At 46.5% G+C, this 13,746-nt stretch overlaps 2 protein-coding genes across 2 annotated transcripts; one reads left to right on the forward strand and one right to left on the reverse strand.

Annotated features, from left to right (window-relative positions):
- The first annotated feature begins 4,773 nt into the window (after positions 1-4,773).
- On the forward strand, positions 4,774-11,949 carry LOC124699206 (E3 SUMO-protein ligase SIZ2-like). Its single transcript, XM_047231546.1, has 16 exons — positions 4,774-4,967; positions 5,450-5,530; positions 5,785-5,833; positions 5,919-5,997; positions 6,097-6,256; positions 6,648-6,781; positions 7,156-7,224; positions 7,630-7,717; positions 8,061-8,136; positions 8,606-8,679; positions 8,819-8,926; positions 9,446-9,607; positions 9,973-10,077; positions 10,154-10,234; positions 10,325-11,246; positions 11,506-11,949. Exons 1-16 carry the CDS (start codon positions 4,923-4,925, stop codon positions 11,613-11,615), a joined length of 2,343 nt encoding a protein of 780 aa, XP_047087502.1. The 5' UTR covers positions 4,774-4,922; the 3' UTR covers positions 11,616-11,949.
- A 243-nt stretch (positions 11,950-12,192) lies between these two features.
- LOC124696252 (probable serine/threonine-protein kinase PBL25) lies at positions 12,193-13,446 on the reverse strand. Its single transcript, XM_047229005.1, has one exon. It carries the CDS (start codon positions 13,444-13,446, stop codon positions 12,193-12,195), a length of 1,254 nt encoding a protein of 417 aa, XP_047084961.1.
- Between the last annotated feature and the right edge of the window lie 300 nt (positions 13,447-13,746).

Here is a 13,746-nt window from a genome sequence, read left to right on the forward strand (position 1 = left end):
TCCACCCAAATCCGTGAAGATCGGGCACATCCACGGGCTTAGCCCTTATCACCAAGTTCATCGAAAACGGAGTTCGCATGCATCTTCTATTGCGTTTTCGAGGTTGGGTGATTTTACCGGTTATTCATGATATAAGGTTCTACACTTTTATATTCATGATAAAATCCCCTCCTACAATTTCTTGAGTTTGCACTTTCTATTGGATGGCATTTGTTATTATCTTTCCAACGGAATTTGTTTCATGTCAATCGGAGTTCGGGAGGAATAGTTATTAAAGAAAAGGAAAAAGAAAAAGAAAAGAAAAAAAAAGAGGGAAGGCAGCCGGTTGCCGCCCGGCCTGCCGGGCCGCACGCCGGCCCACCCGGTCGACCGGCCGGCCACCGGCCAGCCCAGCCAGCCCTCCGGCCGCCGCCCCATCCGGCCCGCGCCCCCGTCGCGCCCCGCGTGGCCCGGCTCCGCGCCGCCCGTGCGGCCTGCCGGGCCGCCGCCGGCCACGCGGCCCGGCTGCCCCCGCGCGGCCTCGAGTCTTTCCGCCGCCCGGTGCGCCACCGGCCGCACCCGGTTCTTGGGCCGGTCGGACCGGGCTGCCGACCGGGCTCCTCGGCGCCTGGGCCGGTTGGCCGGCTCGGCAACCGCCGGCCTCTTTTTTAGCCCGATTTTGAGCCGATATTCACCTGGTTTTTTCCCCAACGGTTATTTTTCTCCCTAGACTATAAATAGCCCTTCTTCCACCTTGAGCAACAACTTCTTCCCCTTTCTCTCACCTCCATTGTTGCATTTGAAGAAGTTGCTCTCTCCCTTGATTCCTCCAACCATTCTTGCTCATATTTGAGGATTTGAGAGAGGAGATCTAGATCTACACTTTCACCAAACCATTTCTTCTCTAAGTAAGGGAATCTCTTGGGATCTAGATCTTGGAGTCTTTAGTTGACTTTCCCCCTTGTTCTTCCTCTCCAATCTCATCCTAGCATTCGTTGCTTTGGTGGGATTTGAGTGTGAAGGACTTGAACACCTCCGGTGTTCTTGCTTTGCATCATTGCATAGTGTTGAGCTCTCCACCACGATTTGTTCGAGTGAGAGACCGTGAGCTTGTTACTCTTGGAGGGTGACCTCCTAGTTGGCTTGGTGATTGGTGCTCCGGTGATCTCTTCAAGAAGATTGTGAAGAGGCCCGGGTTTCTCCTTCGTGGAGCGTGTGAAGTGGTTGGGGAGCTTGCCATCTCCGGAGCGGAGGAAAAGCTAACCATAAGGAAAGGGCCATTATCCTTCGTGGGTGTGGTTCGGAGAATAGGGTGAGCCTTCGTGGCGCGGGGAATCCTTCGTGGGACCTCCACTCCTCCAAACGTGACGTACCTTGTTGCAAAGCAAGGGAACACGGGAATACATCCTCGTCTCCGCGTGCCTCGGTTATTTCTATACCCGAGCTCTTTTTCCTTGTGATAGCCATCGTGCTTGAAGTACATATATCTTGCTATCACTTGTGCTACATATATCTTGTGCCTATCTTGCTTAGCTCTAGTTGCTATTGTTACACTTAGTTGAGCTTAGCATATTTAGGGTTTGTGCTTGTAAACTAAACGATAGTTTAATTCCGCATTCTTACAAGACAAATCCGCAAGAGTTTGTAATTGCCTATTCACCCCCCCCTCTAGGCGACATCTCGATCTTTCAACCGCCCTGACGGCGCCACCATTTCCTGTGCGCCGGGCGTGTACCCAAACGTGGTAGTCGGCGGTGGAGGAAGGGGCCGGGTCACGGACGAGGCCGAGCTCCCCCCACCCCCCGAGGCCGTGCCGGCGCCTGGGACGATCATGTGCTGAGCGAGCGCTGCGTGGCCGTAAAAGAGCATGGCATGCTCTTGCATGGCATTCGCCTTCGCCTGCGTTTGGAGTTGGAGGAGCTGCTCCGCCGCCCTCTGCCGCTCCTCCGCGGCAGCAGCCTCCTTCTTCCGTTGCTCGTGCGCCCTGCGTTGATCGGCCCGCTTCTTGCTCTCGATCGCCCTCTGCTCCGCGGTGAGCTTGGGCTTCGCCTTCTTCGCCGCCGGCCCGGGCTCCGGGACCACCGGAGCGTCCAGGACAGGAGCTGCCTCCACGGGAGGAGCGACAACGGCTGCGAGCTGGGCCTCGTCTCCGATGGTGGCGGTGGCGGCGGCAGGAGCTTCGCCGATCATCTCTAGGTTTTGGGAATGGAGTGTAGTGGGTGTGTTTTGGGAGGCAGACAAGCGGACTAGGGGAGGACAAGTGGAGGACACGAGAGGGTAGCCCTCCGTGTCCGCGGCCACGCAAACGCGGCCTAGATTTGGACCAGCTTTAGGTCGTCCCAAACACCGCGGTCATCCGTTTTAGGGATGGATCCGCGCTAGACCGGGTTTTTGTCCGATTCGACCCATCCAGACGCGCGAGCGCGGAATAGATCGCCGTGTTGGAGATGCTCTCGTATCACGGACGGCGCAGGGAGGAGCTGAAGACCATGGCCGGATGTGCAAAGTAAGCGCTTGACGAGGGCCCACTGAACGCCGTCCGGCTCGCACGTGTGCAATCACAGCTACTGCAGAACTAATACCTGACGTCAGACGCGTCACGTAGAGGTACTGAGCGGTGCCAACATGGTGGCACGCCGAGGTCTCTGTTACTACAGTACATCAGACCACTTCACTTCTTTCTCGACAAAAGTGACACAAATCTATTTTTTTTTAGACAACCACAAATCTTAATTTGCTTTGCATCCTGCGTACATACGCAGGCGGAGCTGGGCCCAAGACTATTAGGGCAATGGCCCGAAAATTTCCCTTTTCCTACATAAGTCGTATGTATTGAATTTAGCCCATGGTGCAAAGACTCTCCATCCAGCCCACCAATGCCTCTCTCTGTCTCTCTGCAGGCCTTCTTAGCCACTACCCACCCGGACACAACCTATAATAACGTGGATACAGCCCACCAAGATTTGCTCTTTTTTTAGAAAACTTGATTGTTGTATCTCAACCATGTACTACTTTCTACTATTAATATATACTCCCTCCGGTTGGAAATGTAAGACGTTGAAGCATTTTATTTGGTTCATCCACTTTAGTTTGTATCTAGCCTATTTTTATGTGTAGGTTTACTTACTTTGGTTTGTATCCAGTCTAATTTAAAAGTACCTAAAACAGCTTACATTGATGCACAGAGGGAGTATGTATTTATTATCAGAAAATATAATAAAGTGCCAACACAGTAACATGCTGAGGTTATTCTCAAGAAACAAAGTAAGAGAGAAAACGATCAGATCAATCAGGTATTGAACGAAAAGGCGGTGCACTTGAAAGAGTTGGAAAACTCAAGGCCTCAAGGAAATCACTAAAATCACATCATGAACTATTCCGGTCTCATATTTTATTTTGTCATCATTTTCAAAAGTTAGCGCTTCACTTCCACATCATTTGGAGGTCTTGCAAAACTAGAGGTTTCCAAATTTGTGTCACAAACTTTGAGCTAATTGACGTGAAGATCCCCATGGTTGCTGGAATTGGGTTTAAGGGAAGAATGTGCGCTAGCGAGTTCGTCGTCTAACATACAAAGAGGGGGAACGATTTACCTAGGTTCAGACCCCCGGAGGGTAAAACCCTACTTACTGCTTGTCTGTTCAGGCCCCCGGATGATGATTATTACAATGTCGCCTTGATGGCTATGGTATTCCCTCTCTAGCTAGATTCAATCTCTCTAGAGTCTATCTTAGTCCTTCTCTCCCCGGCGACCCCTCCTAGCCTTTATATAGGATGATAGGTCTCGGGTATCGTATCTGGGTTGGTTACAGGTTGACGATGGACTTTAGGGTTCCATGTCTTGGTCCTGTCCTTGTTCCACACATCATGAACATGAGTCTGGGGCGCTTGATGATTGCCATATTGTCTTGGACTTCTTGATCCTTAGGAGGCCATCAGGTTGGTCTCTTATTGCGCCACACCATGTATGTCAATGATAGGCACCAGAATAGTCGTGCCTACGTCAGACGCTTACCTACGACTTCTTCAGCGAGAATACAAATGAGCATGTCGGCTTTCACCGGCTGAGTGTGCTTCGGTTGTCTTTCTTGTCGCTTCTGCTGGGTCAAATAGAAAAAAGGAAAATGGGGTGGATGTGGCATGCACGGTTGGAAAAGTTAGGGTGCAAGCGAACCAAAAAAAAAAGAAGGCGTGACATCGTGGGAAACTGGTGGGGTGAGACACGCAAGATCCGAAAGGAACCGTGCACCGAAACCAAGAAAGGAAACCACACCGCGTGTAGGAAGGGGGGGGGGGGAGTTGGACGCGTGTGATCAGAAAATAACCGCCACATCATGCGCGGGAAAAGTGAGACGAAGTTGGACGTATGTGCTTGGAAAGTTACCACCAATTCCTGTGTGGAAAAGAGGAGGGAGGGGGGGGGGGTCTACTTGCCCGATGGGAAAGTAATCGTGCATACGGTCACTTCCTAGCAAGCAAAATCCATAAAAAAATCTTACATCTCATGAGTATATATCTTAAACATAGTGACCATGAACAAAAAAGATAGCAGAACACATCAAGTTCAAAACAAAAAAGGTGGACGGGTTTGGGGTGTGGTGGAACATGTGAGGTGAGAGAGAACACTTTAAGATTCGTGCTAGCTCTTGCAGGGTACACGTGTCGCTCCCAGATCCCTTGCTCGTCCGTTGTCGCCTCCAAAAAGGGGAGAAGAGAAACGCTCCAGCCAGAGCCAGCCACCCAGCCACTGACGCCAGGCCGCCGGGCGCCGCCGCCGCCCACCAACACCCCTCCTCTCCGCTCCTGTGCCCTCCCGAGACGGCGATCATTCTAGTTCCTTCTCGAACCTTCTCCGCCCCCCAGCCCCCCTCCCAAACCGCCGCCGTTCCTTCCTTCTCCTTTCTCGGCCGCCCGCCCATCCGAGTTTAGAAAAACCCCCAGCCATGGCGCCGGAGCCCGTCGGCGATCCGGTGGTCGCTTCCTGCAAGGTATGACACGGTGACCCTCTATATCCTTTCGTGCCTCATATGTGTATACTTCTGCGCGCTCAATCTGACGATGATGAGTTCCAAGGCCCTCTCCGATGACCCCTCATCTCATAGCCGATAATTCCTGTGCCCATTTGGTTAGATTTATACTCCAGAAGTTTAAGCCTGTCTATCCGTATATGTGTCCATAAAGTCTCAATTGTTCTTGTAGACGGACGAAATGTCCCCCCTTTTGCAGCCTGAACTACTTGTGTTTGCCAGTAGATGTACGGCCTTCTTCAGAAAAAAAATTAGTTGCCCCCCCTGGTAAAATTTGTTCTTGTTTGCATTACCCTTTACGCAGAATCAACTGGGACAGTGTACGTGAGTACATTTTAGATATTTCTTTCTGTCATTGTTGTGAAGATGCTTCTCTTACCAAGTTTGTAGAGGGATGAGAATGGCTGCATCATCTGGCCTCTGAATAAATGCTCTGTTTGCAGGGCATGTTGAAGAACTTCCGACTAAAAGAGCTAAAGGATGTCCTGTCTAAGCTTGGACTTCCAAAGCACGGAAAGAAGCAGGTTTGTTCACTGCTATTGAGTATATCTACGTTTCACGCAAATAAATTCTTGATGTTGATCTGCTTCGCATACATTGCTCGTATGTTTCTAGGCTCCCTTCATTGTGGGAAAGCACATAACGATTCGACTTTTGTGGCCTCTGTATTTGTTGGATGTACAATTATGGAAACTAATTAACTTCCATGTGCCGTTAACTATTATAATTTTGGAATATTTACTTCTCAACCATTTTGGTTTTGTGTTTTTCGATACAGGAACTGGTGGACAAAATTCTTGCTATACTGTCCGATCAACAGGATCAAGGTACATTACATTTTTTTCAGTGATCTTTTTAGAGTAGTGTTTGTGCCGGAAATTCATACGGTATCATTTTCATTTTGTCTCGTAGCCTCACGAATTGATGTATTACCAAAGAAAATGATGCTTGGAAAAGAAACGGTGCTCAAAATAATCGAGGACACTTTTAGGTGAGTTTACATTTCCTCATACAATTACCTTGTGTTTTTATTATATTGATTGAGTCTAATAAAGCTTTTGTGCACTGTTAATTTTCCAACTATTTCTAGAAAAATGCGCGAGCCTGCGACTGCGGTTTCAGCCTCTGGAAATCAGATTGAGCTGGGGCTCGCTGTAAAGCCTGTAAGTAAATCAGATGGTTCTGCTCAGCTGGATGTGAAGGTCCGTTGCCTCTGTGGTAACTCCATGGCCACTGGGTCCATGGTTAAGGTACAGTTCTCACGACACGTATGACTATATGACTGCTAGGTGGTGTTATTCACTCAAACTAGTTCAATAAGATCTTCAAAATTTATCCATCAATCCTGTTAATTTTACAGACAGTATGTTGAATTATAAAAGCAGTTAATTTTGTCATTTTGCCGTATTCTGTAATTTTAATGCAGTGATGTTTATGTATCCTGAAACTTCAAAGGAGCTAATTTGTATGGATTACTATCTTTATTATAAAATGAAGCCCGTATCTATGTGTCCTGAGCATTACCATCCTATGAAGTGTAGCATTTAAGTCTTCCATTATTCCCTCATTTAGAGGTAAGTAGCATTCTGTAATCTTGTTCATGACAGGTTCTCTTGCTTTAAAAAAAAAAATTCTTTTCAGTGTGATCACCCGCGATGCAATGTATGGCAACATGTTGATTGTGTCATCATACCTGAGAAGACTGCATATGGCGCTCCTCAAGAAATACCTTCCAGCTTTTATTGTGAAATGTGCCGAGTCAGCAGGGCAGACCCGTAAGTTCTTTTAACTTTTCGTTTAGTAGAAAATTCTTCCTTAACCATGCATGATCATGTATTTTTACATTTTAAATTTATTTTAATTTGCGATCCTGTGCCAGTTCTTATCATGTGATGTTTCAAGTTATTTCGATTTGCTCATGGTCACACATTGAATTATTTGAGCTGTCCTGTAGCATTAATCATGTATAAAACTCTCGTTACTCAGCAACTTAGAACTGATCTATCTGCATCTCTTTTATATGTTTTCCTTTTCTTGGCTGCGTATTCTACATTTTAAGCTGAGCACATTAGTTAGTCAGGTCAATTACACTTTGGTCATGATTTTAAATTGCCTATCGTTCTGACATTGTTTTATCTGCAATTTGCAGTTTCTGGGTCACTATTAGCCACCCATTACTTCCAGTGTTACTACCTCCTTCTAACATAGCGGCAGATGGGTAAGTAACACATTGTTTTATACTAAAGCCCCTTGTTTTTGCACCTCCTCCACTGCCCTTCCCTCTTCAGTGACCGGGCGTCGCCACACCCTGTTGACTGGGCTCGCGGGAGAGGCCATCTGTGTCTCCTTTTTTTGTTTGCTTTACAGCCGTAGATGATTTGTGTGATCATGATTATTCCTTTTTGTATATAAAAAAGTAAACATGATACAGTTGCTGTATATCTGATGACCATGTTGATACCTTCAGACTTGAGTAACTAGATGACCACATTAATGTTCCATTTTTTTCCGAGTATATTGAAAAGGAAGAAATGAGTTATGCCCAACCACAGGGGCAGCATACAGCAAACATCATGGTGCCTCTGCAATTTTCATATTATTAGTGATTCATGCTTATGTCCAGGTCATATACTGTACAGTATGTCGAGAAAACCTTTCCATTATCAAGAGCTCATAGAGAACTGCTACAGAAAGCTGATTATGACATTCAGGTTAGTTTCGTTCCCTTCATTTCCTTGAACTGTTATCTTTGTGCAGGATTATCTATAAATAACCATATATTTGTTCATATTATTATGATACTCCCTCTGTTCGATAATTCTTGTTGCAGATTTGGATGTATCTATTTACAGAATATGTCTAGATACATCCAAATTTGCGACAAGAATTATGGAACGTAGGGAGTACATAACATTATTAAAAAAAAGTAGCAATTACAAAGAAATGTTGGTGTTTTGCTCAATTACTAATATCATTCCATCTTAGAGAATATTGGACTACTACATGTATCCATTTTTTATATTGGGTTTCGTTGCACCAATTATGTTCTTGCAGGTTTGGTGTATACTTCTTGATGACAAAGTTCCTTTTAGGGTGCACTGGCCTTTACAATCTGATATGCAAGTTAATGGTACTTCCATCGGCTTACCATATGTATACATATTTCCGACAGGCTCTTGTAGGACATTATGCTTTCAGTTGGTCAATTTTTCGTTGTTAGGGTGATTTGGGTTTAAGTTGTATCTCACTTTTTTTTTCAAGCTTTGATTGCCCTTGGTTTGCTGCACTGGATACCATTTGTCATATTTAGCTCATTTTATGCTGTATTCCCTTGCCTTATCATGAGTGTTGTGTGCATGCACACATGTATGCACCTATGCTTAGTGCACTTATGCATGCTTCCATATTGGCAACATAGGAATTAAATACTTTGTATTCTGCATCATTCCAGGCTTATAGATATAGATACGATCTGGCCTTTTTCCGGTTTAGTTATGTAGAACATGCTATGACAACCAACAACTGTCCTTTCATATTGAATTGTAAGTTCAATCATCTAGCTCTGAGCTATTCATTTTGGGAATTATTTGTTTTCTCAGGTATTCATGTTAGGGTTGTCCATAGGCAAGCTACACAGCAGCTGGGAGCCAATAGTAGAGATGATGGTTTTGTAGTAAGTATCTTGTTGCAATGGAGCATGCTGTTCTTCAACTTTATAGCTTAAAAATGATTTGCCTATATATTTTATAATAAATATTGATTAGTTACATGATACATCTTCTGTTTAATCCTGCTTATTATTTTGTCTCCAGTTAACACAATATTTGAAAGAAGGTCCCAATAAGATTGTTCTATATAGAAGTGACTCTCGCACGTTCTGTTTGGGAGTCAGAATTGCCAAGAGGAGATCTCTGCAAGAGGTATTGCTTATGGTATACTGTGTCACATGAAAGGCATTTCCATTATTAACCACGATATTCTCCAGAAATACATATTTGACAAATAACTTATTTGGATCAGAAAAAGCTGCAAAAAAAATTCCTCCCCATGATTAGCGCTTATCATTATATTGTTTGGATCATGTTATCTTTCTCTTTTTCATCAACCCTGAAAATGTGTTGCTTTTTCTTCTTTCTTGATCTTATTTCTTAATTGTAAGGCCTCAAGATAGCTGTTTTAGGTGATGAAAGATGGCACAAAACTAATAATGTACGTTATAGAAGGGTTCCAAATCCCAGTTGGTTCCTGGCCATGATTTCTGTTTTACAGTAAACTGGGCTATTCAAAAAGTATTCTCTATACAAGCTCCAGGAAAATGCCAGAAAGGTTCTTTCAGCAGTTACCACAAACAAGCTGATACCTGGCAAGCATCAAGTTACTGAGATTTGGAACCCTCCTTTACTGTTTAATTCCTCTTTTAAAAGTTTGATAATGGACAGGTCCTAAATTTGGTGCCAAAGGAGCATGATGGTGAGAAGTTTGATGATGCCCTTGCTCGTGTGCGTCGCTGTGTTGGTGGTGGAACTGAGGCAGATAATGCAGACAGTGATAGTGATATTGAGGTTGTGGCAGATTCGGTCTCTGTAAATCTCCGATGCCCTGTAAGCACTCTGGCCATTAATGAGAATGTTTAGATCTTTAATGATATTGCTGATATGCTCCTACTTGCCCTGATATGACTCTTACCCTTGACCTCATGTCCACTAGAATATTGAGTACTAGCGTTTGCCATCTCACATTCTGTGTCAACCATGACACACACGGTTTAAATGTAACTTCCTAGATTCGTTATCTTTATTTTATGATAATGTTTAATCTGGATACTTTTGTAGAATCCCATGTTGGCAACATGGTATTGTTTGATTCATAGTATGTTTTGCGATCCTTCTCACAGAGTTAGTCATTATGTATTTGATATTACATTCTTTAAAGTATGTCTTCATCATGTAAAAGCTATTTTCTACAGATGACTGGCTCTAGGATTAAGGTAGCTGGTAGGTTCAAACCCTGTGTTCACATGGGTTGTTTTGACTTAGAAGCTTTCGTGGAACTTAATCAACGCTCACGGAAGGTTTGGTTACTTTTCTCAAATCAACTTTTTTTTTCTCTTTCGTTTGTCTAATCAAAGTACATCTGTTTGTCTGCAGTGGCAATGCCCAATTTGCCTGAAGAACTATTCCCTGGACAACTTAATCATTGATCCTTATTTCAATCGCATCACTTCATTAGTGAGTTTATACTGTAACTGAATTACATGTTTCATCTATGCTATCCAATTATGCATCTTTATCTAATTTTGTTGCGTCTTGGTGATCTAGATCCAAACATGTGGAGATGATATATCTGAAGTTGATGTCAAGCCTGATGGTTCCTGGAGAGCTAAGGGTGGAGCGGAACTGAACGATCTTATGCAGTGGCATCTACCAGATGGTACTCTCTGTATGTCCACAGAGATAGGATCCAAACTCGACATGGGTGATTTAAAGCATGAGCTTAGAGAACCATTGCCTGAAGAGACGAGTTGCCGTCTTAAGTTGGGAATTAGGAGGAACAACGATGGCAAGTGGGAAATTAGCAAGAGAGTGGATGCTAATTTGAGACCATCTTCAGAGAATGATCAGAAAAGGCACTTTGAAAATGGGAAACAAGTCACCCATACTAGCAACACTAATCATGAGAGTGCCAAAGGTGGAAGTTATAATTTAGAACCGGGAAGATTGGATCACCCTACGAACAATGTATATGATCTCAATACTTCTCCTGGGGATGAGCAGGTTCCAATAGTTCTTAGTGACTCGGATGATGAAAATTTCACGGTGTTGTCTCCTAGCGATGTGCTTTGTGGCTCAGCAAATGACACTGGGAATCAATTTCCACCACCGAATCCAACTGAGACTTCAGGAGGACCAGACGAAACTTCATTTTTTCTTAACGATAGCTTTGATCTGGGGCTGACATTTTGGGAGCATCCTTCTGGTACGCAAGATAATCCTGCCACACAGGGAGTAGGTCATCTAGGTGAACTGCAAGACTACCCTGCCAACAACTTATCCCTCCAAGGGCCAGTCACTACGGTTAATTTGGACCTATTAGCATCAGAAGCAAACCCACCAGAATATGGACATGATAGGGCGTTGCAAGCATCTCTTACCCTTGATTGCGCTGATGAAAGTTTAGTTAATGCCAAAAATGCTTCCAAGAAAAAGCGGAGCCATGTGGATGAAATTGCTGCTTCTGATGGTACGGCACAGTTTGTTGTGATTTTTCTTAATTCCATTTTAAGTCACTTGGATAGTACTTTTTGCACAACTTCTATTGCAGTTTTGTCCATTGTCAATTTTTTTTTTTTAGATTGAACTGCCCTTACAAATGTCAACACTTGAGTTTAGACCCATTTTGCTTATTTGTACTTTTGTTCCCTTTTGTGAACAAAGTGACCCATAATTTCATGCCTCTGCTCTTTCACCGAAGGATGTAACATTTGATTCCCTGCGTGCAGATTCAGTTCTCAGGAGTGTGAATGATGATGGCGGCGACTTGGCTGGAGATAGATCTGGTGGCCCTTCCTCTCAGCATCAACAGCCACGGTCAGTTCGGCCAAGATACTGATTAGCATCTGTAGTTCGGGTGCTCCATACTATTCGTTGGCTGGCCCGGAATGAACAGTTGCTCCAGTGTCTTCGAAGGACCTGATCGGTGCTGAGATGAACGCAGTGGCATCTATACAAGTAGCAATTCGTTTCTATCTTCTTTTTGTTTGTCATGGTGGCACTTTGGAGGCAGTAGAATCAATTTAGTGAAACGTGAACTGTACAGGTCAGCTCCATTGTGTCTGTAGGCAATGTTGTAGCATATACTAGCAGTTAACTAAGTTAACGGTGGCGCTGCAAGGTTGTCCGTCTTCTAAAGAGTCTCCCTAACATTTCCCTTTCAGCTTTTGGAAAGAATTGATGTGCCATGCTTTGGTGGAGTACTAGTATGTTGTTTTCTGTAGCAACAGCATGGGATTTAGCGGTGGTATTTCAAGGAATTGCTATATAGTAGTAGTATAAGACGCTCATCTAAAAGCGTGAGCCAAAAATCCCTCTCTTTTTTATTTCATTTTTTGAGATGCAAACCACACAGGTAATGTGAGCCAATGCCGTCAGATGTGTGTAAATATAATGATGGAAGTGGAAGGCGGGCGTCATCTCGGAGCGGATACAACAGACAGGTCGTCGTCGGCCGTGGCGAGGAAGCTGAGCGCCATGACGACGTCGGACATGATGGGCCGCACGGTGTCCTCCTCCTGCAAGCACATGGCAGCCACCGCCACCGCCTGCTTCAGCTCCCTACCGCACGGTGCCTCTTCTCCTTCCTGGAGGAGCCGCGGGTCGACCAGCTCCTGCAGCCTCCTCTGCTCCCCGAACATGGGCGCCGCCCAGGCCACGAGGTTCTGCTCCCCCTCCGGCCTGCTGTCGTCGAGGACCCGTCTTCCGGTGATGAGCTCCAGCAGCACCACGCCGAAACTGTACACGTCCGACTTCACCGTGAGATGACCCGTCCTCACGTACTCCGGCGCGCAGTACCCGTACGTCCCCATCACCCTCGACGACGAGTCCTTGATCTCCTCTTCCTCGCCGCCCTCACCGTTGTGGGTGGTGTCGGTCGGGGCCCCGGCGAGCTTGGCGAGCCCAAAGTCAGAGAGCCTGGCGTGGTATCCTTCGTCGAGGAGGATGTTGGAGGACTTGAAGTCGCGGTAGATCACAGGCGGGTTGGCCGTCTCGTGGAGGAACTCGAGGCCCTCCGCGGCGCCGTGCGCGATCCTCATCCTGGCTCGCCATGGCAGGACCGGTGGCGGCGGCGACTCGGCATCGGCGTCGGCGTTGGGGCGTCGGGAGGACACAAAGAGGTGGTTCTCGAGGGAGCCGAGCGGCATGAGAGGGTAGACGAGGAGCCGCTGGTTGCCGTCGGCGCAGTATCCGAGGAGGCCGACCAGGTTGGGGTGGCTGAAGAGGCCGCTGAGCATGAGCACCTCCACCAGGAACTCGTGGTCGCCCTGGTACCCCGTGCGGTCCAGCTGCTTCACGGCGACGGGCGACGAGCCGATGAGGCCTCTGTAGACGCGGCCGAACCCGCCCTCGCCGAGGAGGTTGGCCTGGCTGAAGCTGTTGGTGACGGCGGCGAGCTCGCGAAATGTGAAGGACCGCGCCGACACGACGCTGTGGTTGTAGCCGCCGGCGCCGTCGACGGAGTGACGGCCGGGTGCGTCGGTGACCGTGCTGCTCGACCGGATGAACCGTTTCCGATGGGCTGCTGCAGCGGCGGCATGGGCGCAATTGGAGGTGGTGTGCTTAATCTTCCTGAAGGTGGCGCTCCTCCCGGGCCTGGGCCTTGGCCGGCTCGGCTCGTCGTCCATGACCGCGCCGTCGTGTGGGAAACAACGGAGCCAGCTCAACATCTTGTCCGGCCGGGAGCCCGGCCGGGAGAAGCTAGGAATGGGAGGTCAGGAAGCAATGGAGGTGGGGAGATTTGGCTCGCCCGTTGCATGGGAAAATGCATGCCCTTTTCAAGGATGGTCCTGCCTGCTACATGCATGGTTTTGAACCCATTGTCCCTATTCATGGCTAATCCCGCGCTGTCCATCCCTTACCCGGCCATAATGTTTTCTTAGTTTCTTTTTTCTTTTTTTACAATGAGAATTAATGAGATGTACACGTACAAACAATTTTTTTTTATAGTATACGATGGACTAATGAGC

Source organism: Lolium rigidum, chromosome 3 (genome assembly GCF_022539505.1).
Source record: "Lolium rigidum isolate FL_2022 chromosome 3, APGP_CSIRO_Lrig_0.1, whole genome shotgun sequence".
Classification (NCBI taxonomy): domain Eukaryota; kingdom Viridiplantae; phylum Streptophyta; class Magnoliopsida; order Poales; family Poaceae; genus Lolium; species Lolium rigidum.